Below are 27,270 nucleotides of genomic sequence, written 5' to 3'. Positions count from 1 at the left end.
ATCTAAAACATTACATATAACAATAGTGTAATAGTCATTTACTGACCATTTTACAGGCACAACTGGGCATAAAATCTAATATATCAAAAAAGTTTGTCAGTTATCTGGCTATTTCTCTCTGTCTGATTATTTCGGTATTTCACAGGAGACATGTCCCTGCACTTCTTCTAAAGGCAGTTTTGGTCCCTTGCAGTTTTTGCTTCCAAAAACGATGTTACACCCGCAAGCTCCTCGACTGGCTCGATCGGTCCTTTCTTGTGTGACTGGCTGTCCCCACTGTCACTCCATCAGTCTGTAAACAGCGCCTGTGTTAATCTGCCACTGTAAATTGTTGTTAACATGTCAGTCATTTGTTCTGCCTGGGTCACGTCAGCTAAACGGATTGTAATATCAGAGGTTTCATTTACATTAACGTTTGAATTGGTGTCCTGCCTGTGTGCGTACATGTTTGGTAATTAAGTGCAGCCAGGATGTCCAGAAAAAGAGAAGTCGACATAAGAGACTTCTTTAGAAATGTGGATCTATACTAGTAATTTCTTTTTACCTACATTCCTGTTGTGTTACTATTTCATCCATACTATGCTGTATGTGAACTTTGTACACACTTTTACTTTGTATAACGTTCATACAAGCTGTGGAAAGCCATCTTACAGTGACAAGGCTTCTTCAAGGACACAGAGGTGCCAGCTGAGACATGGACTTATCTACCATTTACGTAAACACATACATGTAAGAACTTTGAAGATTCCTTGAAAAAGCCTGGGCACGAGAGGCAATTCGTATGTCGGACACTGACATGCTGTGAGTGTTTGTTTTACCCTGTGTGCCAAATAAATCCTTCTTTTTGAGACGATCCACTGGTTTCACCTGGTCTTTGTGAAACACGACTGAAGTCAAAGTGTAAGTTACTCAAAGGACTGCACGACACCCATCCTGCTGCCCTTTCACTGGCTCCAAATAAAGCAGCGTATCCACTTCAAGATCCTCCTCATCAATTACAAAGCTCTCAATAATTGTGTAAAGTGTCTGAGATTTACCGTAAGTGCTGATAAATAAAATGTCCTATTATTATTATTATTATTATTATTATTATAACTGTAGAACCTTAACAACACTGAAATTTCAAAAAAGTTTATATTTAATACCAAAGAGATACATCTTTGATCATTTTTATTTATTTACTATTTTTATTATTTGTGTTGAAAGGCAGCAACTGTTTAAAAAACACCAACAATTAAAATCTTAGGAAAAAGTACAATAAAACCTGGGATTACAAATGTGATTTCATACATCCATACTCATGATAATTGTGAAACTGAGTTTTTTGCTCAGATTATAACCGTAACCATAATACATATAGAAATATGATATGAAAGTCCAACATATCATTGAGTAAACATTCACTGTCCAAAAACAGCTCATTCAGTTCATTTCATCAGACTGGATTTGTGGGACATCACGTGTTGACTAAAACTGCCAGGGCTAAAAACATTAGTTTGTCCTTACTCCGGCTAAATGGGTTCACAACGTCAGTTAAGCTTAGATAAGCTTAAACAGAGTGGCGTTACAGTGTGTGTCTGACAACTTACCATGTATGAAAGAGCAGCTGTGTTGGTGCTGGACCATGTGCTGGGATTTCTTTGTAACTGGTTCATGACAATAACTGCAAAATAAATCTCCAGCCAAACCATACTAACTCAAAACCAAATTAATTACGGTATTTTTGTCATGGATTGAAAGTGATTTCGAAAACCCTTTGACTTTTTGTGTTTTACTGCTGTACATAAGACCTTAAAGTATACTAAAAGATTATTGTGTATTTCAGTCTCCAAAGGCTTTAGATATTGAAACACTCACCTTCTGTGTATATACTGGAATAGACATACTATACACACGTTTTTAATTAAAAGTATTTGCTTAAAACTGCAAAGCTTTGAAGGGAGAACAGGACATGTCCAGGGACAATGAACCAGGGAATGCACCGTCCACCTTCATCTTAAGGCTCCTCTTTGACCGACGTGAAGAACGAATTGAGGGAGAGCTGTTTTCCACCACCGTTAATTCCACCCAATCTGGGCTTTTTGACCTTCTTGGTTGTCTTTATATCAAGGGGATTTTTCCTTTTTCCATCCTGAATGTTACAGGCAAAGAAAACACAGTAACCGATAAGTAACTGAAAAAGGCACAGTTACCACTTATATTAAGCAATACATTCACTTACAGTGGAGGGTTGTTGCCTTCGACTGTCCAGAGAATCAGAAAGCTTCAGAATCTGCACAGAGGTGACATTACATTTGCACATACAGCCATGGAAAAAATTCATCAAAAGTCATAAAAAACAATGGTTATGCAATCAAGTGCTAACTCTTGTGTGTATCATGTGACTAAAACAGACACAAAAGAAAACCTGGAATGCCTAAAAGCACAGTTTTTGGCACTACAATGCCATAGCTACTGTTGTAAGAACTGAAGTGATATTGGTTATTATCTAGAAAACATGGAAAATGGCAAGATTTCAGCACTGAAATTAAACTCTTATGAGCCATTTATGTTGTTATCATTATATTTATCCAAACAAATGTACCTTTAGTTGTACCAGGCATTAAAATGAACAAGAAATGTAGGAAAACAAGGGGTGGTCTAATAATTTGTTCTGCCACTGTGGACTGAACAAATGCAGAGAATTGGATTCTTACACCATAATAAAAAAAAAATATAATAACTGCACAATACACTTAACAATAACAATAATGGTACTATTACTACGACTACTACTACTACTACTACTAATAATAATAATAATAATAACAATAACAGTCATAAGGCAAGTATAGAGATACATTAAATCATTTAACTTATAGAAGTGGATTAAATAATTTGTTCATTTGTTTTGTTTCACCCCTAAATAGGTGTTACTTGTTATGTGATGGAATAACAGAAAAAACATTGGGGGTGTATCGTTAGCCTCACAGCATAATTCCCAAAGTCATATTTTTGGCCAAATTGTGATATCTGTGTAACTTTACTCTCCTAACACTGCTGCTTCATTTTATATCATTGGCTATGATCTGAAAAAAATATGACTTAGGCAGTTATGCTATGAGGCGAACGCTATGTACACACTTGCTGCTCTTTTGTGTTTTTGGTTTGATTTTAATTCATTTCTTTTCAGCCTCCAGAGCTAGAATTGTTTGCTTTATCTGAGCTGTATGTGGGCTCCGTTGGACTACACACCAGGGCTTCACACACACCTTTTTCATCCCGGTGGACACCGCTGCCTCATGCAGAGCAGATCTGCTCAGCCACTGTGTGTTGTCGGTCTTTGTTTGTGTTTTACCATCTTTCAGACAAACACTGTAAACAATGTATGTCTGATGGATATGGGTGAAGATATGAACCACCTGGAAACAGTCAGGAGGAGTATGAGAAGTATGTTTGCTACACAGTTACACAACTTAATCTGTAAAAGTGTGACTGATGACTGCAGACTGACCTCTCCAACGGACTGGAAGAGACTTTCAGTTAAACGGGTTCCCAGGATCCTGCTGATCTCAGCACACAGCAGCTTCTTCTGCTTTGTCTCAGAGTTTTCACCATCAAGAAGAAGACTGGGAAACTCCCAGAGGCCGGCCAGCAGACCTGTCCAACACCAGGGGTCTTATAGTTCAGAAAAACTAAGGGTCTGACGGTCCACACTTTGACTTTGATTCATTTTTACAGAAACAGTTTTTAATGAAAGATAAACACAGACTAAATAAAATAAAGTCTATGTTTATACTCACTTCATTACTAGACTTCACATTTTCGTCGTTACTGTCACCTGTACATCCTACACATTTTGAATACTGGACTCACTTTTGTGTCTGTGTGTGTCTTTTTTACTTGACTGTTTTTATAATTATACTTTTATATTCTGGACTGTTTTATAATTGATGTGTGTATTTTAGTTGCGCACCTTACAGAACATAAATCTAAATTTCATTGCACTGTACAATGATACTTTGCGATGACTATAAAGCTTATTCTATTCTATTCTATTCTGTTTAATTTTCCACAAGTGTTAATGGTTCATGGTGAACAAGAGTAAACTGTCTTTGTTTTTAAATCTTATGCATTCTTTCATCACATATTATCTAACCGTCCTAAAACTAAATCCTCTGTATAATTCCAGGTAACAGATAGGTGACTGATTGTACGGCCTGTTAATGCTGCACATACATTAAACGGTGCAGACTCTGACCTTTGTCTGGTCTCTGTGTGAGCAGGTACTCGTCTTCTCCCTCCTCTTGGCGTCTGATCACCACACAGCTCAGAGTTCGCTCCTGTCGAGGCGGCTTCTTCGCAGGCTTTCTGGGGAAGTTCAGAACTCCAAGCTCATCGTCCCATGGCTCTGACGGACACAGCGAACATGTCTCTGTGTTCCCTGATGAAAAAGCCCCCACAGAAGCCCTTTACAGACCACTCAGTAATTTCTGCATCTCCATCACAACAACAAACACATAGTCATCACGTGGGATCACTGGAGATGTTCCAACCACTGTCACTGAAAATCTGTCTATTGTAACTTTGATATCATATTTACAGCAAGGTTATTATCATTAACAAAAACTAACGAAATGACGAAAACTAGAATTGTAAAAACATTTTCGTTAACGGAAATAAATTAAAACAATAATTAAAAGAAAAAAACAATAACTAACTGTAACTGTATTATGTGCTTACAAAAATAACTAAAATGAATAAAAACTATGGATAAAATTCCCTTTGTTTTCATCTTTGTCAATGTTGGATTGATATGAAATCGATATATTTCCCTCTAGCAATTTTAGCTGCTGGCACCATATGATATTTAACGGTCCATCACTTGTGGTTTACAGTCGTCTTCTGGTCCCCACTCTACCTGGAAACATGGAAACTAAAGTTGGGAGAAAGCAGCAGAGTCCTGTCTGGGATTTATGTGAATACGATGGAGAAGAAGAGAAAAGATATAAAAAAAAAAAAAACTAAAACTAAACTAAAACTTAGCATTTAGAAAATAACAAAAACTAATGAAAACTAGCAAACCTGCTCTAAAAACTAATTAAAACTAACTGAATTAGAGAAAAAAAAAGTCAAAACTAAATAAAACTAAACTATAATGAAAAATCCAAAACTATTATAACCTTAATTTACAGACATGGTAATGTATTAATTCACTTGACATTTAATGAAATGTATTTACGTCATTTCATTTTATTGAATCTGCCACAAGTAACTAGTGAAAAAACAAATGTTATACTGAATAAAATCAGATATTTTAACCTGTAATGTAAACATACAAGTTAACTAAAAAATGTTGTAGATTTTTTTTAGATTATTTTAATGCAGAAATATTACATAATATACTCTAGGTCTGATGTGATTTTTATAATATACATATAAATGTAAATGAAACACCATACAATGACTTGTAAATCTCAGAAACCCTTATTTTATTTAAAATAGAGGTAATTTGGAATTCGATGGCAGCAACACATTTTCCAAAATGGTTAGGACAGGGTCATTTTTCACCTCTGCAATTTTACAAAACATTCCAACTTTTTGGAATTGGGGTTGTAGCTTTCATACAATTCTGCAATCTTTATTTATCTCTTGGAGGTTCTAAGTAGAAAACAATCAGTTCACTTACCACAGTCTTCTATATCAGGTACAATTAATGGTTTCTTCCCCATTTTTCCCAAAAGTTTCTTGGAATTTTGTTCTTGTTTGGCATTAACCTGCACATACACATAAACTGTAAGATACAGATAAAAACCTTCCTTCAACTACTTTCTGTTATTCAGCACATCACTGATCTGTATTTGCTGTGATTTCCACCATGCTTACAAATAAAGGTTAGCAGCCTAACCTAGACCCACTGGTTTATACCTTTCGATAGGACCGGCAGTGAGTCTGGACAGGACATTGGCTGCAGAGCGGGGCTTTAGGGGTGCAGATCCGGGCCCCAAGTTCCATCATGGCCTGGTTAAAGTCTCCTGGTCTCTCAGGGTCCACCAGTGTATTCGCCAGATCCCTAAAGTAAGAAAAACAACAGCAGTGAAAAGCAACGATCACAGCAGAATAACTACACCGAATGGTTATATGTGAAATGTGAAAATGATCTCAGTGGAATATACGGCCTTTCTGAGCTTCTGTTTTATTTTAATACTCAAAAGATTTGTGTCTTGAAGGGCAAAGTTTAAAATAAAGAAGGCCACAACTGTATTCAATGAAAACACAGCTATTAAGTGGAGCAGAAGTTGAGATGAAGGCTACAATTGAATTTATCAAAATGCTTTTTTCACCTTATGTTTTAAAAATATTCCACAAGAATTTCTCTCACCTCCTCATTAATTTCAAAAGCTCAGATTGCTGTTGCTTCTTTTGTCATTTTACTGTTTTGACAATACATATTTTGTAACATAACCTCACCAAAGTGCTTCTGTCACTGCAGGACTTGTGCTGTCGGCTCCGATGGCCCTGAGGCGACACAGCACCCGAATTACATTGCCATCCACGGCTCCTGTAACCTAGGCAACAGGGCTCATTTGAGGGATGGACACAATTATCACATGTGTTTTTAAGTTGTCCTCTAAAACAGGGGTGTCCAATCCTGGTCCTCGAGGGCCGGTATCCTGCATGTTTTAGATGTTTCCCTCTTCCAGCACAGCTGACGGTCGTTATCAGGCTTCTGCAGAGCTTGATGATAGGCTCATCATTTGAATCAGGTGTGTTGGAAGAGGGATACATCTAAAATATGCAGGATATCGGCCCTCAAGGACCAAGACTGGACACCCCTGATCTAAAACATGGGAACATGTTCAGCTCTGATGAAAACATGTGTTCAGGTGTGTGTGTATAAACTAACCTGTCCCAGTGCTATAGAGCCTATAGCAGCAGCCGTGTAGCGTCCAACTCCGGGCAGCTGTTTCAACAGGCTGTCGGCTGTCTGAGGCATCTGTCCTTTCAGCTCTGACACCACCTAAACCACCACAGTGATAACAAGTGTTCAGAGAACGCAAACCTCCGCCAAGCACCCCGAACGGTGTGCATGTGTGGATCGACTATTTCTTTTAAAATTAAACAGTTTCAAGGTTGTTCCATACAGCAGAAAAAGTTGAAGCTTGTTACCAGTCATGTGTATGTCAAATTATATTGAATTTCAATCAATATTTGTTGAGTTATAATGAAAAATGTGTCATAAATGGGATTTTCAATGTTAAATGTAAATGTCCACAGAGTCCACATTCCACAGTGGATGTGGACAATTTTGTGCCAGATACAAGATATTATTATAAGCTATGGGTATATCAAATTGGAGGCTAATTGGAGTCATTTTGATTTTTTTTTGAATTTTCGAAAATTGCTCAATGATGAGAGATAGGAAAATTTGAGATTTTGTGACCTTGCTGTGACCTTGAACTTTGGCCTACTTGGCCCAAAATTTAATGGGTTCGTCCCAGGGCCTAGGCCTATCTGTGGGTAAAATTTGGTAAAGATAGTTGAAACAGTTTTCCCATAAAGTTGCAAACAAACAAACACGGAAACAAACACACAAAGCAAAGTGATCACAATACCTCCTGGCGAAGGTAATAACAGGACTTTAAGACAATATTAGTCAAGTTTCTGTTCACTATTGTTTGCGAACATGAAGACTTGCTTCATTGACAGCTCCTTCATAACTTAAAACTTTGCAGTTAGACGTCGTATTTCATTGCTGCTCTTGATCCATGGTGGCGTTTCATTGTTGTTTTCATCTAATGTGACATTTATGTTTCCTTCTTGGACAATTGTCTCTTTCAGACACTTGCCTGGTGAATTTCACCTTTACTTGATGCTCCCAGGGTGGTCACAGAAACTGCAGAATTGAAACACTATTAACAAGCCAACAGCAGAGGACATTAAGCAGCTGTGTCAGTTTTTGTGTTTGTCATTAAGCTTCACCACCACCAGCATTTCCCACAGGAATGTTATCTTGATTTGTCTGATGATCTGCTTTCCAGATAAGACCGCAGACACTTCCTCAATTTGCTATTATTCATTGTACATGTGCTAATACCAGAGATGCTCACAAGTCTTGTTTTTCCAAGTCTGAGTCATGTCTCTAGTGTCATAAGGCTGCTGTGTTAATTCTATGATTGGCTGCATGCCATCCGTTCTGCTCGGAACACTGCATCGATGCATCTAAAGCATAGACCGCATCATTATTCCATCTCACATCTGTCTAATGTCTCTGGTCATAAATCTATTTGCACTTAAATGTCAATTTGCATCTTCTCATTCTGAATATTACAGCCTGTTTTCCACCTTTCAGTTCTATTTTAGCACAAAACAGATATTATCCAGATTCTACCCAGATCTTTTTATACTTCTAATTTATAAGGTATAGTGTTGGCTCTTGTGTTGTATTTCTTTTTTACTTTTGTTTGCTGTGGTATTCTGTTTTTATTGTATGTGTGTCATGCTGTTGCTGTCATTTCCCAGGTTGTGATAAATAAAATCCATCCATCCATCCATCCATCCGTAAAGACCTATTTCTAATTAGCTTTGGAATTACAGTATATAATGACAAAATAAAAAGGTATTTAATCATATTTCCACTCATATTATTTACTTTTATTTATTTACTCTTTGTGCCAATAAAGTGAATACAGGCCTAACACAAACAAACCAGACATGAGGAGGGAACCATGAGCTTAAACTGTTTTATAAAAGTAAGGCTCATAGAATAAATGTGGAATCTATCTATTACTTCTTTAGCACTGACTAGTTGCTGTTTGGTATGTGATCATTCCAAATAAGGAACTGCAAACCAAAATGCAAAAAAAAAGCGCATTAACACAATGTTATAAACTGCATTAATGTGAACATATTCATAGATCAAATGAATTGAACAGGACACATGACTGTCCAGTAGGTGAATATGTAGGTTTTCCTGGCTTACACATAACATAATAGGCCAAAAGGCTGCAACAATAATATTACAGTAACAGCTCTCACTCAATGAAATAAACTTAGCCCTTTATCAGATCTGCCAGTCCTGCAAGGAGGTAAACCCTAACCCTAACTCTCTGGGTGAACAAAAGACAAGCAATCACTCATTCATCTGTGGAAAATATTCAGCCCATTTCAGTCTGATCTAGTTCATAACAAGTTCATGTTAGATGTTTAACATGTTTGTTAACAGTCCATCTGTGCCAAAGTTAACTTGTGACTCACATACATAGAGGTGTGTTTTTAGGTGCTGGATAAATTAGATATGATGCATCCAGCATTTATACACTTGGTACTTTGTGGAACTGGCTCAAACCATGTTGGAAATCTTTAATGTCATTAGGAAAGATCTACAAATACTTTGGTAACTACGTAGACGAATCAGACTGTGACAAACAGCTACAGTACTAATACCTCGTTATGTGGTACAGAGCCATCCAAAACCACATCAGGGTAAATATCTTCACCATGACAGCCTAAAATGCACCAACTTTTTCACTTCAACTTCATTTTTACTTTTTCTACTGGGGGATTTTTTATGCACAAATTGAACATGCAAATAAAAACAGGTGAACAGGAACAAAGAATTAACAAGTGGTGCCAGGCACAACAAACCCCGCCCCTTGCACATATTGTAGCTTATTTTGGCATCGATCCAGCTGATGTCATCATGTCTACGTGTGTGCTGATGTCAGCATATTCATTCCCTCTATATATGTGCCAAGTCGGAAGTAAATTGAAACAATCTTTTAAAGACATTTGAAATTTCGCCCATTATAAGTAAATGGGAGGAAAAAAGATTTTAAAAATTCATAAAAATGTTTTAACTTTGACCTACTTTTTCCTAAATGTAAGCACATCTATTCTGGGTCACTGGCAATCTCTAAACCCAGTTTAGTATGAATTCAACCAATAATTTTGCTGCTAAAGAAAAGAAACAAACCAAACCAAAAGCAATCCCCCTTGCCTCCCCTTCAGGGGGCGGGGTACAAATGTAAATGCAGTTACATGCAAAGTGTTTGGTGCAGTCACAGTCAGCACTGACCTTCTGAGCTCCTTCATGCAGTCTTTTTCCTCTGGAATAATATCCAAGTCCTGCCCACATCTGGTTCACCTCCTACCAGTACATAAAGTCAACACATTACACTTGTTATCAATATCACAACGATCACCAGATCCTCCGTGTTTTTGTTTTTGAGTATCACCTCTAGTGTAGCGGCTGCAAGATCATGAACTGTAGGCCACCGCTGGAAGAAAAACAGTTCATTATAAATAGCAAAAAAAAAATCAGTAAGTAGCAAATATGACAATGTCTTGGACACATCAGACTTTTGTACCTTCATCCATTTGTTGTAATAGTCCTTCACTGTAGTGACTTGAGTTTGCTGCAGCATGATTTCTGAAACCCACACTGGAAAAAAAAAAAAAAAAAACACTGTGTAAAGAAGATGCAGCACTTGAAGATGTTGACATTTGACAGGAAAATGTACACTGGACAATAAAGTAAAATCTTTCCATTTGTTACTGGTGGAAAAACATCTGGTCCTGACTAAACGGGGGATGCCAATTCCAAATCTGAAATCAGAATTACTCCAGCTGCATGTCAGGATTTTGAGTTATGAGCACATGTAGAAAAACAATGTCAGTCCAATCGTGCGTTTTACTGGTTCTTCACAATCTGAGGATAATGTGTACTACGTTTATCAAATTCTCTTTAAGATATGAACATGAAGCCAAATGTAGAATAATCCTAAGTATCAGAGCCCAGTAGTCTGACTCTAAATTGTTCCATTATGTTTTAGACACTGTCTCTTGTGCTCATGGTTGTGACAGTTTCCTGCTGTAGGAACCAACAGTAATAACCATCATGTTTAGGTTGATTCTCCTTTGGTACCTGGTTTCCATTTCAGAAATATCTGGATGACGTCGTTCACTATGCTCATCATTTACATCACCCAAACTGAGTGGGAAAAAAAAAAAAAAAAAATCGAGATGCGAGTGGATGAAATTAACTTTCACCAGTGATTCTCCAACCAGTGAGGATTCCAGCTTTCAGCTTTGCATCACTTTGGACTGCACCAGGTATTGAAAACCATCTGAACTAAGACACTGGTGTGATATGCTGATAAGACTACATAGTGACTTGGGCATAATTCACAATCCTGACGTGTTGGAGAAATTCTGATTAGAGATTTGGGATTGGTGTACCTGATTTAGGTGAAGTCAGGCCTTTTTCTCCCAGCAACAAAACAATTATAGACCAGAGTAATAATAATAAAAATGGTTTGATACACAGTCCTACCTGCATACGTCCTGATGTTGACATCTGTTTCTGTCATTGCCTGTTTGACAGATACCGGAGATGATGATACATCAGTAATTGTAAGCTTTGTTTATGCAGCAATTAACAAAAATGATGGTACTGACTAATATATAATATATATGCAGCAAAAAAATAAAATAAAATAAAAATAAAAAAAAGTTCCTGACTTGAATGCTTCCCCAGAGTCTCTGTTTTTTAATCACCTCACAGGTTTTCCTTGGATCATGTCTGAACCTGCTGCCATGGTCCTGCTTCTCTCCTGCCGTCATCATCATTATTCATTTATCCATAAAGCTGTAACAGTGATTATTATATAGCTACATAGATGGTAGAGGTTTCTATTATTTGTACTAACAGTTGCAGTAGTAGTTTATCTACTGTTAGTACTTGTATTTGGAGTAGTAGTATTAACAGTTATGGACATTTGTTGTAGATATTGGTAATTATAATAGCACTAGCTGTTCTAGTTTTTAACAGTTTTAGTTCAGTTTGCTATGCATCCATGTGTCTCCCCCTCCCCCAATCTCTCTCTCTCTGCTTCAGGTTTCTGCCCGTTAAAAGGAAGTTTTTCCTCTCCACTGTCACAAAATGTTTGCTTCTGGAGGATTCTGTTGGGTTTCTGTAAATTGACTTAAGAGTCTTGTTTAGACCTGTTCTACACATAAATTGTCATGAGATAACATTTGTTATGATGTGGGGCTAAATAAATAAAATTTGACTGACTGGTAAAGTAAAATAAACATTAATAAAACTCACCACAACATGAAGTGACTGTGAGACAGGTTTATAAAAACAACAATTACATGGATGCACATCATATCGAAAGAGAACCTAAACACTCCACCTGTTTTTAGAACCACACACAGGCCTGTGTGATGGGATGATATACACCATGTGAAGACAGAGGAACATCTGTGTTTTCATGGCTTACTCTGTCTTTATTTCATTATGTCACAAACCACACTTTTCATTGTGATGTTGTATCATTTGGAGAAGGCAAAGCACTGTCCACTACAGCAAAGACTTTGTGGTGTTTTGTTTATTGGATATATTAATTTGTTATAATTTTTTTAAAATAGTTTAAACTCATCCTTTGGAGGATAATGTATATCCATTGTGGTTACCTGAATGCAATGGCTGTGAAATTTAAGATACTGAAGGAGAGTGGTCACTACAAGGATGAACGAACTTTGTTCCACGATCTGAGGCTTTTCATTTGTGGGATTCGTTTGCCTTATGGGCTGGTGAAGTGCATCTTCTGAACTCAAAACAAAAACTGGACAGACATCTGTTTCTTTTTTACCCATGTCAATCTGCTGGTGAATTTACCTGTTCATTCCAAATAAAGATACAATTTATAAAATAGTTTAAACTCACTGTTCCCTTTTTATGTCTGGTTTGTTTATGTTAGGCCTATATTCACTTTATTGACACAAAGGGTAAATAAATAAAAGTAAATAATATGAGTGGAAATATGAGTAATTACCTATTATTTTGTCATTATATACTGTAATTCCAAAGCTCATTAGAAATAGGCCATTCCAAGACAGACAGACAGATACTTTGAATTTACAGTAAATGTGCTGCATTTGTCTGTGGAACATACAATCTGAATGTGGGATGACTGATATCAGGACTTCCGATAACTGGACAGGAAGTGACCATTTACCGTTGTCCGCCAGGGCAGCTCCCTCTTCTCCTTGTCGTACCAGCCCAGGAGCTGAGAGCGCAGCAGGACGACATCAGCAGCATCCAGGAAGGAGTGGTACGTGGATGATGAGGAGCATTTGTGAGGTCCTGTGCAAATCCAGAAACACACTTGTCATCCAAATAAGAGTGTAAGAATTATTTATCAAGTGCCAGTAGATGTTTAACCTGTGAACTTTGACATCTTTCTTGTAACATACAGAATGTTGATAGGACGTTAACCCAGTAGGAAACGGTAAAGGTCACACAAGAGTCTGTAACTTTACACCATATGAGGCACAGTTCAGTCTGTATATGATGAAACCTTCACACAGTGAATGGGCCATTAGAGTACAGATTATGTACCAACTGGACAGTCACTGGTCTGCAGAGGGTGGACACACAGAACTAGGCTGTCCACATGACTAGCTGGACCACAGCCAGTCTCTCCTTCTAAGACACTCACTGTCTACACAGCTGTTCGTGTTGTTGTTGTGTTAGTTTGTACAGTAGGTGTCTGCGCAGCTGATGCTTTTCTACGGTCCGTTGTTGTGCCGAATTCTACTTCCGTGAGTCACGTGTGAATTCAAAGTGGAGCTGATGTTATAACAGCTCTGTCATTCCATGTGGACATGTTTACATGCAGATACACAAACACGACATAAGACTGGTTCATCTTTTAATCTTCTGTTTCCAATAATGCGTTTACAGGGTACTGTACCGTGTTTAACAGCTGTCTTTGTCCTGTTTCTCTTCGGTTTCGCATTTTCTGCCATTTCCAGGCCAGCTCTTCTACCTTTGACCATCGCTGAACACAACCTGCTCATAGTTTCATACCGTGTATTTTTACTCGAGTTTCTTTCCCGCCACGTTACGGCAGTGCGTCACATCGTCTCGTCCAATCAGCGTTAAGAAAACACGGAACGACGTCATACCCGGAAACCGAACTTTTTGGCTTCATTACGTTTGAGAAAAATGTATTAATCTTTGAAAATTTTTCGGTTTATTTTCTTTGTTTCCAATAACACTCATGATTATCAATTTTTATTTAATTTATTCTTTTTTAAACTTATATTTATACAAGAGGCGCAGTAAAGCAAAAAAAAAAAAAAGTAAGTGTGTAGTTGAAAGCTGTTCTTTACAGAATTTGATAAATACTTTTGGCACTTTTTCAGTTCACAAAATAAATCACAAATATGTGACATTATTTGCCAAGACTTTGATTTCTTTTGCATTGTCACCTGCATGACAGAAGTGTACAGTGGCCCAGATGCAGTGACCCAGAAGCACTACTGCCCAAAAAATTATCTATATTGAAAAAAAAAAGAGAACAGCCTAAAAAATTATCCACTATAAGAAAAAAAGAGAACAGCCTCAAAAATTATCCACTATAAGACAAAAAAAACATCATCCACCTTTTCAGTGAAGGGGGCGCTGTTTACCCGATAGGTCACTTGCTTTAAAATTAAGGTCACCGTAAAAAATAAAAGCATAGACTGAAAATTTTTAAGTCCTAAGGTCCAACTATACGTATATATGTCTATGGCTGCGCGAACCTCCGCTTCCCACAATGCACGTCGTGACAAAATTCCAAAGATGCCCGAGTTACCTACCGGCTCTGTTTGTAAACAAATGGATTGTTTATGGTGGAGTACACTTTGAAATTGTTCACCGTGAGGGAGGAGATTCAGGTGAGTAATCAAGACTTATAGATTCCTGATACTTAGGCTATGACTGGGGTTTTACAAATTTGATGACGAAAGTCTCCCGTAGCTTTAAGGGTTGAGTTACTATTTATCATTTTTGATGCAGATTTAAATTACATTGAAGATTTGAACATTCAGTTTCAAAAGCATTAAACATGACCCATTCTTCCCGACCCCTCATCCTCCCTTCCCTGGTCCTACATGGCGTACTTTTTCTGTCCATGGTGCAATAGTGATAATAACAACTATATTATTATTGTCACATCTCATGACACTTTACATATCGAGTTGGTCGAAACCAGGCTCTCAAGCCAATTTACAGAAACCCAACAGAGTCCTCCAGGAGCAAACACTTGTGACTGGTGACAGTGGCGAGGAAAAACTTCCTTTTAACAGCAGAAACCTGGAGCAGACCCAGACTCCTGGAGGATGGATGTCTGCCTTGACCAGTTGGGGTTAGAGATAGAGGGTAAAGGAGGAGAAAAAGAGAGAGCGATAGAGATAGAGAGAGACTGGGGGAGAGGGGGAGAAGGGGGGAAGTAGGGGGAGACACATGGATGCAGTTAATGCACAGATAACTGAACTAGAACTGTCAAAAGTAGATCAGCTGGTGTTAGTATAATTACTAGAAACCAGAACAGAGGTCCATGACTGTTAATACTACTACTGCAAATACAAGTACTAACAGTGGATATACTACTACTACAACAGTTAGTACAAATAATAGAAACCTCTACCATCTATGGAACTATATAATAAACACTATCATAACTATATGGATAAGTGAGTGATGACGATGAAGGCAGAAGAAAGGCAGGACCACAGCAGCAGGTCCAGAGATGACCCAGGGAAAACCTCTGATGATCCTGTGAGAACCTGTGAGGAGATAAAGCACAGAGACTCCATATGTATTTATTTACTTATTTTTTGTTTCTTTCTGACCTGATGCAAGAGTAATAGTTCTGTGTGTAACCTTAACTCACCTTTCCCAAACTCTGTGTGTGTGTGTGTGTGTGTGTGTGTGTGTGTGTGTGTGTGTGTGTGTGTGTGTATAAAGGTCCCTTTTTTCTGCACAAAGGACTCCATAAATGTTTTACAATTATTTATGATACTATTGATTCACTTTACTGCTGCATTCAGGTATATGTTAAACCTTCCTGTTTATTTTCTTCTCACTTTCTCACAAAAATATGAATGAGCTCTGTCATCAGCTGTACCTGCTCAATATACTTTGGTCTCCTGTTAAAAGAGGAAAAAAAGAAAAAAAATGACACCTTGTTTCCAACAATCCTTATATTCAGCTGTGTTCACTTTATTTAACAGCAGAATTTCTGTTTGTTTTTCATCCATTTTCATGTACAAATTGTGAGAGAAGTTGCATTTGTTAACACTGATCTGTTATCATTATTACTGCACTGAGTAGGTTTATAAACATACTCAAAATCTTTCCATTGGTATTTTCTCAAATGGAAAGATAATATGCAAAACGCAAACAAACAATTTACTGAACTATTTAACTGAATTCTTCTAAATTTAAACATATTTTTTTCATTTTTTATCCTCCCACATTCACTTCCTTAAAAAAATAAACAAAAAAAAACAATAAAAAATATGTTGATTTGAATGTCTAAACAGTTCTTTTTCTATATTTAACATGTAAAATATTTAATCCCACAAATTTCAGTCCACCATACCACAAAAATCCTGATAACACAGACTAAAAGAACACACAAAGATAAAGAATAAGCACTGAGAGTAATAAAAATGTCCTTATCCATCACTGAAAGGTATCTTAGTACATCGTCCAATTGAAGATAAAGATAAGTATTATGCAAGATGGAAAAGACTTCCTTTTCACATACACAGCCAAGGCCAAAGCAGTAACTGACAGAATCAGAGGCCACTTGAATGACCTCTGGGCTTTGGGTTCATCACAGATCCTGGTCTGCATGGGTTTAGCCACTCTCTCCCATTGAGTGAGGATGGCCTGACGGGCCCCAGCCCACTTTCCTGGCCCTCTGAGACGGTACTGACAAGGGGTGGTGGGACCAAACATCACATTCAGTCCCAGTCTGGGGTCAGTCAGCAGAAGTCGTGACAGTGCGGGTTTAACCCCCACCAACTCTGCTATCTCATCCATGTAAGCGACATAGTCCACCTGGATGGTGTGTCTCTGACTGGTGACATACCTGAAAAGAAACTCAGGATCAACATCCTGTACATAACGTTAAAAATAAAGTACATCTATCTATCTATCTATCTATCTATCTATCTATCTATCTATCTATCTATCTATCTATCTATCTATCTATCTATCTATCTATCTATCTATCTATCTATCTATCCATCCATCCATCCATCCATCCATCCATCCATCCATCCATCCATCCATCTATAATGCGGTCTGTTGGATTCAGTTTCACTGTGGTACCTTTTAGCCATGGTCTCCTTTTTGTACTGAATGTCCTTCAACATGGCCGAAACTGAAGGAAGCTTGACACAACCTGATTATAAAGAAAACATTTTGACACACTGAGTATCCATGAATCCATGAACAGTGGAAACGTTGACTGATTTAAAGACAGAAACTGACTGACCTTTAAAGACCCGAGTGGCCCATCTGGCCTGCATCTCAGAGACAGGTATTGTGGACCCCAGTGGCTGCACCAGACCAATGATGGCCAGTGTGGGACGGTCCAGTTCAGGAGGGAACACGTACTTGTACAGAGATGCTTTGTTCTCACTCACTGAGACCACTTGTGAAGTCAGAAAAGGGAAGGAAAACTTGTAACCTGTGGCAAAAACCTGTAAGACACAGGACTGGGTTGAGTCACACCTTATGGGAGACTGTACTTCTGTTAGACTGTGGCTAAAGACACAAAAACACACTGATAGAAGGTGGAAGTGTGAGGGCATGTGTGTTGAAACTTGTAAAAGGAAGCCTACCACCAGGTCTATGTCCTCAACAACACTTCCATCATCAAACTCCACGCTGGACCCTTGAAATCTGCGGATGTTGGGTTTGACCATAACTGTTCCAGACAGGATGCGGTTGGGCAGCTCATCATTCACTGTGGGATGTTGGTTGAAAAACCTGCCATGTATTTTCATAATGATGTGTTATAGCGCCAATATTTGAATTATTGTATTTGAACATGTCTTTTACTGTGCTGTTGCCATGATAAATCTACAGACTACACAAACTGATTTAAATACCTGTGTTTTGGTTTGAGGTTATACAGACTGTGGTCAATCCTTTGGTTCATTTGATTCTCAGCCATGCTGCACTGTAATCCAAAGGGAAGTAACTGCAGCAGTGAGCTCTGCACCCGGGAGGTGAGCATATCAAGAGGAAATCCTCTGACTGACATTCGATATTTGATCCAGGCTCCCCTTCGAGTGCTCAGATATACCTGGGAATATAAAGAGTCAGTGGTAGACTGGTACCCACACAGTGTAGGAAGGAACACTACTGCAGGGGGTTCATCCCATCGTGGTCAGACAGTTCAACTGTTTAACCTGGACCTGTATGTGTCTCATCTGTACTGTCTGACATTTTGCAATTTCACTCTGTTGTGGATATGGATATAGTCTGTATAGTTTTATTACTATTTTTATTATTTTATATTGTTTTTTGCACTATCTTTATGCATGCACATTTTTTCTTACACTTTATTCTGTTGCTGCCTTTACTATTGAAGTCCCCTGTTGTGAGATCAATAGTCTAATCAAATCTAATCTAATCTATTCTAATTACACCACTGCTTGACTAAGTCTTAAATCAAAGTCCTGATGTGTGTCTGAATATCCACGGCCGTCCCACCTGTTTGGTGACTCTGCTCAGTTCCACAGCTATGTCTCCTCCAGAGTTCCCTATTCCAACAACTATAGCCTTTTTATTCCTCCACTCTTCAGGAGTCTTGTAGTCTCGGCTATGGAAATATCTTCCTGTGAATGTGTTGATTCCTGAATGAAAGACAGATTTGTGAGCGTAATGACTTTACTTTATAGATTCAGAAATATGTGTAAAGTGATTACCTCCGCCAAGGAGGTTATGTTTTTGCCAGGGTTTGTGTGTTTGTTTGTCTGTTTGTTTGTCTGTCCGTTAGTGTGCAACATAACTCAAAAAGTTATGGACAGATTTGGATGAAATTTTCAGGGTTTGTTGGAAATGGGATAAGGAAGAAATGATTAAATTTTGGTGGTGATCGGGGGTGGGGGGGGGGCACTGATCAGCCTTGGCGGAGGTCTGCGCTCTCCGAGTGCTTCTCAGACCTCCGCCAAGGCTGATCAGTGGCCCCCCCCGTGGGCCCCCCCACCCCCGATCACCACCAAAATTTAATCATTTCTTCCTTATCCCATTTCCAACAAACCCTGAAAATTTCATCCAAATCTGTCCATAACTTTTTGAGTTATGTTGCACACTAACGGACAGACAAACAAACAGACAGACAGACAGACAGACAGACAGACAAACAAACCCTGGGTGGGGGGGCCCACGGGGGGGGCCACTGATCAGCCTTGGCGGAGGTCTGCTCTCCGAGTGCTTCTAGTTTAATATTCGATCATATTTGGGTCGGTGTTTCTGCTCCCAGCTGGACACAAAATATTGATATGAAGATCAATAAATTTAAGATGGAAACAAATAAAGTATGCATCCTTAGTGATCCAGTTTTCATGCTTTTTGCCACTCAAATGTTTTGATTCACTTGTGCTTTAGGTAAAGACAGTGAAATTAATCCAAAGTCTTTAACACTTCACAGTTAAAGACATTATTATCAGTCTGTGGGAGTCTCAGTGACAATATATAGTGGCAAATATAAGCCATAATATAAGCATTCAGTATTGTAATATCCAGGATACAGTATATAACAATACTTTCACACAGCATAAGTTTAGTGATTGATCAAGCACTTCTGCTACATGTTCCATACAGAGCAAATCTGACAAAAAAAACCAGATGTTATCATTTCTTCAACATTATTTTCTGTCATTGTAAAATATCTTTTCTATCAGTTCCATTCAATGATCTGATTCCGTATCACAAACTATTTGGTATAAACTAAGTATGTAAGATAGTAGATATGTGTATGTTGAGTGTTACCTGGGAAGTCATGAAGGGGCATGTTGGGATGGCAGTGATGTCCAATGCAGATCAACACAGCATCAAAAATGTGTTTGTCCTTTTTGCCATCCTTGTCCTCTGTTTCCACATCCCACTGGCCTGAGTGAGAAAAATCTGATCGCTGCTTCACCTGCAACACCTTGGTCTGGACAACCGAACAGCACAAACAGACGACTATTAGTGGAACAATTCACTTTAACAGTGACAGAAAATACGATGAAGGTAGTGTCACGTTCTTACATTGAAGCGTATGTGCTTGGTGAGTTGGAAATGATCAGCGTACATCCGAAAGTAATCCATGATGAGAGAGTTGTGCATGAAGTTGGGAAAGTGTGCAGGAATGGGGAAGTCACTGAAACACATCCTCTCCTTGGAAGTGTTGATGATGAGTGAGTGATAGATGCTGGCCCTGTCAGGCTCAGGATTCTCCTGCGATAACACAAAGGAAGGGAATGCACTACATGTACAACAACAAAAACGTTTCTCCTGTTACTGGAGGAAAAAACATCTGGTCTGGATTGAATCACGTACGTTGACTCTAAATCTAAGGTCAGAAATTCTGCAGCACATGAAGATTTATAGGGGTTTTAGGGACATGTAAAAAACAAAAAAAAACAAAAAAACAACAACTCATTTCTCAATCTTGTCCCAGCACCTGTTATTGTGTCTTTGTAAAGTGAAGATGATATTTGTTAAATTGGTCAGACTTACTTGGATCCAAATATGACACTCAATGAAGAATAATATTGACTAAAATTGACTTGGAATTGCTCATAAGTGCAGTCACCATCATGTTGGGTTGATGTCCCCTTGGAAGGTGGTTTTCACTTGATCCATGCTGTTACTGTCCTTAGCTGATCATTATATGTGTTACCAGGGAATATTGCACAGCTGTCACAGATAAATCCTAAACTGCTGATTGTGATTTTGAGAGCTGAGTTCTGAGGTGAATACAGGATCTCCAGTGAGTTCTCCAGTCCAGTGAAAACTCCAGCGTTCAGCTTTTCATCACTTTGGTCTGCACCAGATTTTCTGGTGAGCTGTCGGGTTGGCTATAGCTCAGGAAGTAGAGAAGGTCACCCAATAACTACAAGGTTGGCGGGTCAAATCCAGCTCAAAACCTGCTCTATCCCTTTCTCTGCCATTGTGTCCTTGAGCAAGACACTTCACTCACCTCCCTTCCAGTGTTACTGTCACTGGTGTTTTTCCACCATTCTACAGATGTAGTTTAACACCACCAGTGTGTGGATGAATTATGGAGTCTTTTCTAGGCACTCAAAGCACCACATAAAACCCATCTATCATTATTTTAGGAATTCTGATCACTAAGAATTTATAGTTAAACTCTTCTGTGATGTGTCGCTATTGGCGTGAGAATGACTTGTACATGACACCAAGTCCTGCTGGAGAAATTCTTTTTACTGGATCTGGATTCAACATATTTGATTTAGGTAAAATCAAGTATTGTTCTGGGAGAAAAATTATTGATGAGTGACATTTCAATGATTATTTTCCTTCTAAATATGAAAAGAAAAACCCCTCCTAGCTGCACATATAATGACTTACCTTAAACCTCCATAGACCACCGATGTCATCACTACTTTCAAAACACACAGGCTCCAGCCCCTCATCCAGACAACACTTGATACAGGCCAGACCTGAACTACCACCTCCAATAACTGCCACACGATGGGTCATATTTGTCACTTAATCCACATTAATCCAGGTTAGCAAAAATAAAAAATCTTTGAAAATGTGGATCGCAGACCTTTAGGCTTCTTACTATCCTTACAGTGTGGATGGTCAAAACAATATGTACAACACATGCAGCATGAGCATGTTTTGACTTGTTTTGTACCTTGGTCTCCAGTCAACTCTGCTTTTATTAATTCTGATGAGGTGGTTTATTTTAGTAAATAATTAATCTGTGCCTAAATATCCCAACTTGAGTTCAACATGAGTTAATATTTGTCCAATAAGCTGTAAATTCATAAATTCATGATGTACAAACAGGACTCGATACAGGCCTGACCTCCAACTACCACCTCCAACAGTTGCCACATAATGGATCATATTTTAGATTTCCAGAGTGAATACTCCAGATTAACATGAAAACGTTGTCTGCAGACCTTTAGGTTTCATGTTCATGCAACACAGGAAACCCCAGTGTTTCTTGGTTTGCCCATTAATCCACTTTAGTTTTGTTTACTCTGGTGCAGTGGCGATTTCTCATACACTCAAAAAAATAATTAAGCCAAAAATGTTGACTTTATGTATTTTAATTACATGTAAATTTTCCATGTAATTTTATTACATAAGTTTAATGCAAAGAGTTACATTTAATACAATGTTTTTTTCTATCATATTGAGTCAATATGAATAAATTAAATACCTTCAGTCGGATTTGCTTTAGTTAATGCAAACTTTTACATAAACTGTGTTTGACTGTGACGCTCAGCCTTTTTATGTGATCTAGTTAATAAAGTTAACTTTATTTGTTTAGATTCACTTTATACTAAGCATATTCACATTATGTTTGACTTTTTTGGATAAATAAACTTTACATTTCATATATTTCAGTTACATTTTACTTTAAAATATTACTTCATGTTTATTAGAGCCAAGAATCATTTTTTTGAGTGTAGACTGCAAGGGAAGCCCGGCTTCCCCTAAAATTACGAAAACTAAATGGTTAAATATGTTCGGTTGTGTTGACATTTCATTGACCACAAATGTGTTAGAACACGTTCATCTCCCAGATGAGTTCGTTCAGAATCAGCTTTATCACAAATCAACGGACGCGATGTTGTTCACCTCTCATCCATTCCCGTTGCGCTGTTTTCTCATACATCTCTGCTCAGTGTATTTGTCCGTAGACTGCGGGCATCTATGGGCTTCAATGGGACTGAGTGGAACAGTTTGTTTCATTGCCTGAAAACTGGACGGTAATTGGATAAATTCCACGATGTTGTCCCGCCCCCGGACGCCGGACATCTCTGGGGGTGAATGGAGCTGTGGGCGGAGCTCGGCCGGGCTGGACGCCAGAATCCCACGTGCTGATTGGAGGATCAGTCGAGAGGCTGAACCCCGTTTGATTGACAGCTGTTTTGAGATCTCCTCCTTCACTGACACAGTTCAGTTTAATACCGTCACACATTCTGCTGTGAAATCAAGAAAGAAACCACTACGAAATTACTCGTTCATTTCTTGCACTGTAAATAAAACACTCATTGTACTTCCTTGTTTCAATTTAACATAATTTCAGCGTTTTCTTGTTTCAGTTACATAATTTAATAATTTCTTGTTCGAGTTGAATATCGTTTTGTAGATAGTTAAATCAATCAAACTGTCGGCCAGGTCGGAGTGAAAGGAGCATCTGTTGTTTAAAAAGGCTTAAGTCTTACACCCACAACACAATGGGCCAAGGCAATCTAAGCAGAGAGGACACTGGTCCAGTCCCTGGAAAAGACGCCTACTTGGTACGATAAGGTCACTGAGCATTTTCTTTAAAAGGAACGGAGGGCCGAATGTATGTTTAAATAACTTGACTTTTTTTTTTAAATTTTTAAAAAAAATTTTTTTTAATGGAAGCTGACAATGAGCTTCCCCTGTCTGAAAGACGAGCAGCCGCCACTGGTGTGTATGTATACACACACACACACACACACACACACACACACACACACACACACACACACACACACACATATATATATTTGTGTGTTGATCTAATTAGTGTTGTGTTAAAGGGGGTGGGATAAACAGTTTGTTCCTGTGAGCTACCACTAACCATGCAGTCAGTCTTCTTTTGTGTAACTGTATGAATGTGTCTTTGGTTTTGGTCGTCTTAGTTTCTTTTACTTACGTGGACGCTGAGTTTTCTGCTGCTGTTTCTGTGTTCCAGGAACCAGGAAACCAGTTCAGCCTGAGAGAAGAGTTTCAGAGCCTCGATCTGGAGGAGAAACCACAGAGGATCAGGACCAGGTCACAGAGCACAGACTGGAACCCCACAACAGGACTACAGATCAGAACCAAAGGCCAGAACCACATACCAGAACCAGGTCCACAGACCAGGACCCACGACCACTTCAAAACAATCACTTTCCCACTAGAGAATATTAATTATATATTAATTATCTCAGCCTTAAATTTAAAAGGAACACAAAGAAAGTAATTCTGTCATCAATTTCATTTACATTTAACCTTTCCTCAGTGATTCATCACCATTTATTAAAACATCCTCTGCATTTTTCAGTGTAAAGCAAGTATTTTCCTATATTTAATTCATGTAGATGTTCATAAAAGCTCAGAGTAAATTCAAACCTTATTAGATGAAATCAGGAAAAAAAATAAGGAAAAAGTGACTTTTCCAGCAAAATATATCATGAACTGAACATAAACCAAATGTCTCCATCCACTGTCACTGATCCAACTACTTCAGTTCCTCTACATGTATTGATAGATTAGTGCGCAGGTGTCAAACATGCAGCCCGTGGGCCAAACCTGGCCCGCTGAAGGGTCCAGTCCAGCCTCTGGGATCAATGTGTGAAATGCAAAAATTATACTGAAGATATGAACAATCAATGATGTTAAAGTCGTTTTAAGTCAGTTCAATCTAAAGTGGGTCAGACCAGTAAAATACTATTATAAGAACCTATAAATAATGAAAAACACTCATTTTCCTCTTTTGATTTAGTGTAAAAAAAAAAAAGAAGCCAAATTACACAAAATGTTTACATTTAGACTAACCCTTTTACAAAAGATGTGAACCAGAGCAAATATGAACAAACTGAAATGTCTTTAGAGAAGGATGTGGAATCTGAATAATATTCTGTCTGTTATTACATGTTTTGTGTGTTTGTGGATCCACTGTGATCTGTGAGTTAGAACATGCATGTGTAAATGATAAACTGGCAGGATATTGGTAACATTGCACTGACCGTTCTGTAGAATGTTGAGGTCGTTCATATTTGTTCATGTTCTGTTCAAGTACAGCTTGTACATGTAAACATTTTCATTTTTACAGAATTAGACTGTTTTGTTTTTTTTTTACTCAAAGCTTTGGGAAATGTATCCAGATCCATTTATTCTCATCCAGTTCTGTGTGTTTATTCTACTACAGAAATAGCCCATGTTTTGGTCATATTCCAATCAGATCTGTAAAAAATTCAAATTCCAATTTGATATCATTGATACTGATTTATTGGATCAATCCACTTCCTATCTGTTATAATGGGAAAATTTTTCAAAGTGGCACCAAATCCAGAATCAGATCCGGATCGAAATAATTTCAATCCCTTGTGTTGACATCATCATACAGAAGCTGTATACCAAGTTTGAAGTCAATCAGAACTGGAGTTTCAGAGAAAAAGACGATTGAAATGTTTTCCCCGTAAGAGCCCATGTTAAATTTTGTGTCAGTTTCAGATCCAGAAGAAGATCCTGATCAGCATGTGGACATTATGTTTGGGTCATCTCCCCATCAGGGCTGGACTGGAGAAATTTACACTGAATATCATTTAGATTTACTGAGTTATTGCATCCATCCACTTGCTATCTCTGATAATGGGGACATTTTTCAAAGTGGCACCAAATCCAGAATCAGATCCAGATCCAAATAATTTCACTAACTTTTGTTGACATCATCATAAAGAAGCTGTTTACCAAGTTTGAAGTCAATTGGAATTGTAGTGTAGCCCGATGGAAATAAGGGGATGGGTGTGTGTTAAAAAGTTTAAAAAAAAAAAAATAGCATAAATACATAAATACCTAAGTTCATAAGTGGAATACAAAGGGTTAAAAATTAAAACCATTTCAGTGTGGGAGTATTAAAAAGATCATGTATTTGTGAAAAGGTATGTAACTTTGTTGAGTTCATGCATTGCATTGTTTACAGGATGTTAAATGCAAAGTGTTTGTTAAAATACTTAAAAATAACATGAATAATATGGGAAAGTTGTGCAAATGTTTTATGTTTTGTTAAAAAGTAATGAAAATGTATATTTTATGTTATGTGTATTATGAGCTTGGAGAATAGTTCGGGGTCAAGGGGAACAGGAAGTAGGAAGTAGAAGAGAGGAAACCTGGTGAAGACGACGGGCGCGTGCGTGTATGAGAATATGGAATAACACAGACAGTGTATTCAGGAAGAAAAGAACACCAGTTTAGTGCAGGAAAGTGGTCGGACAGATCACAAACGTGACTTTAATGGTGAGAGACTCTGTGTTATAACAGCACTTCGACTAGAAGTCCAACGTTAAAAAAAACACAGACTGCGACCTCAGTAAGTTAGCTGCATGTGGCTAGCTATGGACGGACTAAGCTAGCAGGTTAGCTAACCGCTAACTGCAGAATGTACGGAGGACCCAGACTGAGCCCACAGCAACACTGGAGCTGACGGACAGGAGGACTGCCGATTACCGGATTGTGGATTTCCTTTTCCCTGGACGTATGGATTAACATTTCTCGGGAGCTGGTGATACAGGTACCTTTTTGCTTTTTTTATTGCCCTGTGAGGTGAAGAGGCCATTTGGTTTTAGGCTGCAGCGCACAGGCCTGCACAGCCCTTATAAACTGTGTGTGTTTTTGCATTGTAAATGGAAGATTTCAAGTGCATACAGTGTGGTTAAAGTGCTCACAGTGTTTAGAAAAGGGTTCATTTCAAGGGTAAATGTTTTAAAAAGTATATTAAGTTACATTGCACTAAAAATGGTATAAAAAATAAAATACAACCATAGTTTAAATCATCGTTAATATTGTAAGAGATTACATACTTAACAAGAACCCAGGTTAGCTACCCCTGTCAAAGCAATGAAGAGCAAAGGGGCGCTACAGTAGTTTCGGAGAAGAAGACGATTTAAATTTTTGTAACAGATGACAGACGCCACATGACGACAATAGCCTATGGCCTGTCGGCCGGTAGGCTGAAAATCAGTTTGCAATTTACACAGAAGGATGTGGATGATACAAAGACACAGTTGGGCAATCCAAAACACCAGAGTAACACCACCCAGACAGACTTGTTCAAGGTATGTGACAGTATGCTGGTCGTGTCTGATAAAATAGAGTATCTGGAGTCTCAGTCCAGGAGAAACAACCTGATGATAGATGGCGTCACAGAGTCACCTGGAGAAAGCTGGACGGACACAGAACTAAAAGTGAAAAAGCTTTGAAGTGAGAAGTTCCAGTTCCAGAAGGATGTTGAGATGGAGAGGGCTCACCGTACTGGAAAACCTAAAGGAGACAGACCAAGGCCCATTGTAGTCCGACTTCAGAAGTTCAAGGATAAATCTGAGATACTACAGAGAGCCAAATGCCTCCGACGTACGAAAATCTATATTAACGAGGACCACACAGATGCTGTTTAGATTAAAAGAAGAGAACTAATGCCAAAGCCAAAAAAACACTGGACTACATTG

General features: G+C 38.3%; 2 protein-coding genes across 2 annotated transcripts; both read right to left on the bottom strand.

Moving 5' to 3' along the window:
• Positions 1-1,173: 1,173 nt before the first annotated feature.
• mutyh (mutY DNA glycosylase) lies at positions 1,174-13,870 on the bottom strand. Its single transcript, XM_030132839.1, has 15 exons — positions 13,743-13,870; positions 13,005-13,132; positions 11,315-11,354; positions 10,350-10,423; positions 10,218-10,259; positions 10,058-10,129; positions 6,887-7,000; positions 6,451-6,548; positions 5,908-6,052; positions 5,669-5,756; positions 4,241-4,423; positions 3,494-3,639; positions 3,252-3,401; positions 2,222-2,272; positions 1,174-2,131 (listed from the first exon to the last, which is right to left on the bottom strand). The coding sequence occupies exons 1-15, from the start codon at positions 13,846-13,848 to the stop codon at positions 1,997-1,999; spliced, it is 1,572 nt and encodes a 523-aa protein (XP_029988699.1). The 5' UTR covers positions 13,849-13,870; the 3' UTR covers positions 1,174-1,996.
• A 2,546-nt stretch (positions 13,871-16,416) lies between these two features.
• Positions 16,417-21,559, bottom strand: LOC115418415 (dimethylaniline monooxygenase [N-oxide-forming] 5-like). Its single transcript, XM_030132887.1, has 9 exons — positions 21,419-21,559; positions 20,093-20,281; positions 19,832-19,997; positions 18,551-18,693; positions 17,944-18,140; positions 17,674-17,821; positions 17,325-17,532; positions 17,159-17,231; positions 16,417-16,916 (listed from the first exon to the last, which is right to left on the bottom strand). Exons 1-9 carry the CDS (start codon positions 21,548-21,550, stop codon positions 16,520-16,522), a joined length of 1,653 nt encoding a protein of 550 aa, XP_029988747.1. The 5' UTR covers positions 21,551-21,559; the 3' UTR covers positions 16,417-16,519.
• Positions 21,560-27,270: the final 5,711 nt, after the last annotated feature.

Source organism: Sphaeramia orbicularis, chromosome 4 (genome assembly GCF_902148855.1).
Source record: "Sphaeramia orbicularis chromosome 4, fSphaOr1.1, whole genome shotgun sequence".
Lineage (NCBI taxonomy): Eukaryota > Metazoa > Chordata > Actinopteri > Kurtiformes > Apogonidae > Sphaeramia > Sphaeramia orbicularis.
This window is presented reverse-complemented; position numbering and strand designations above follow the sequence as displayed.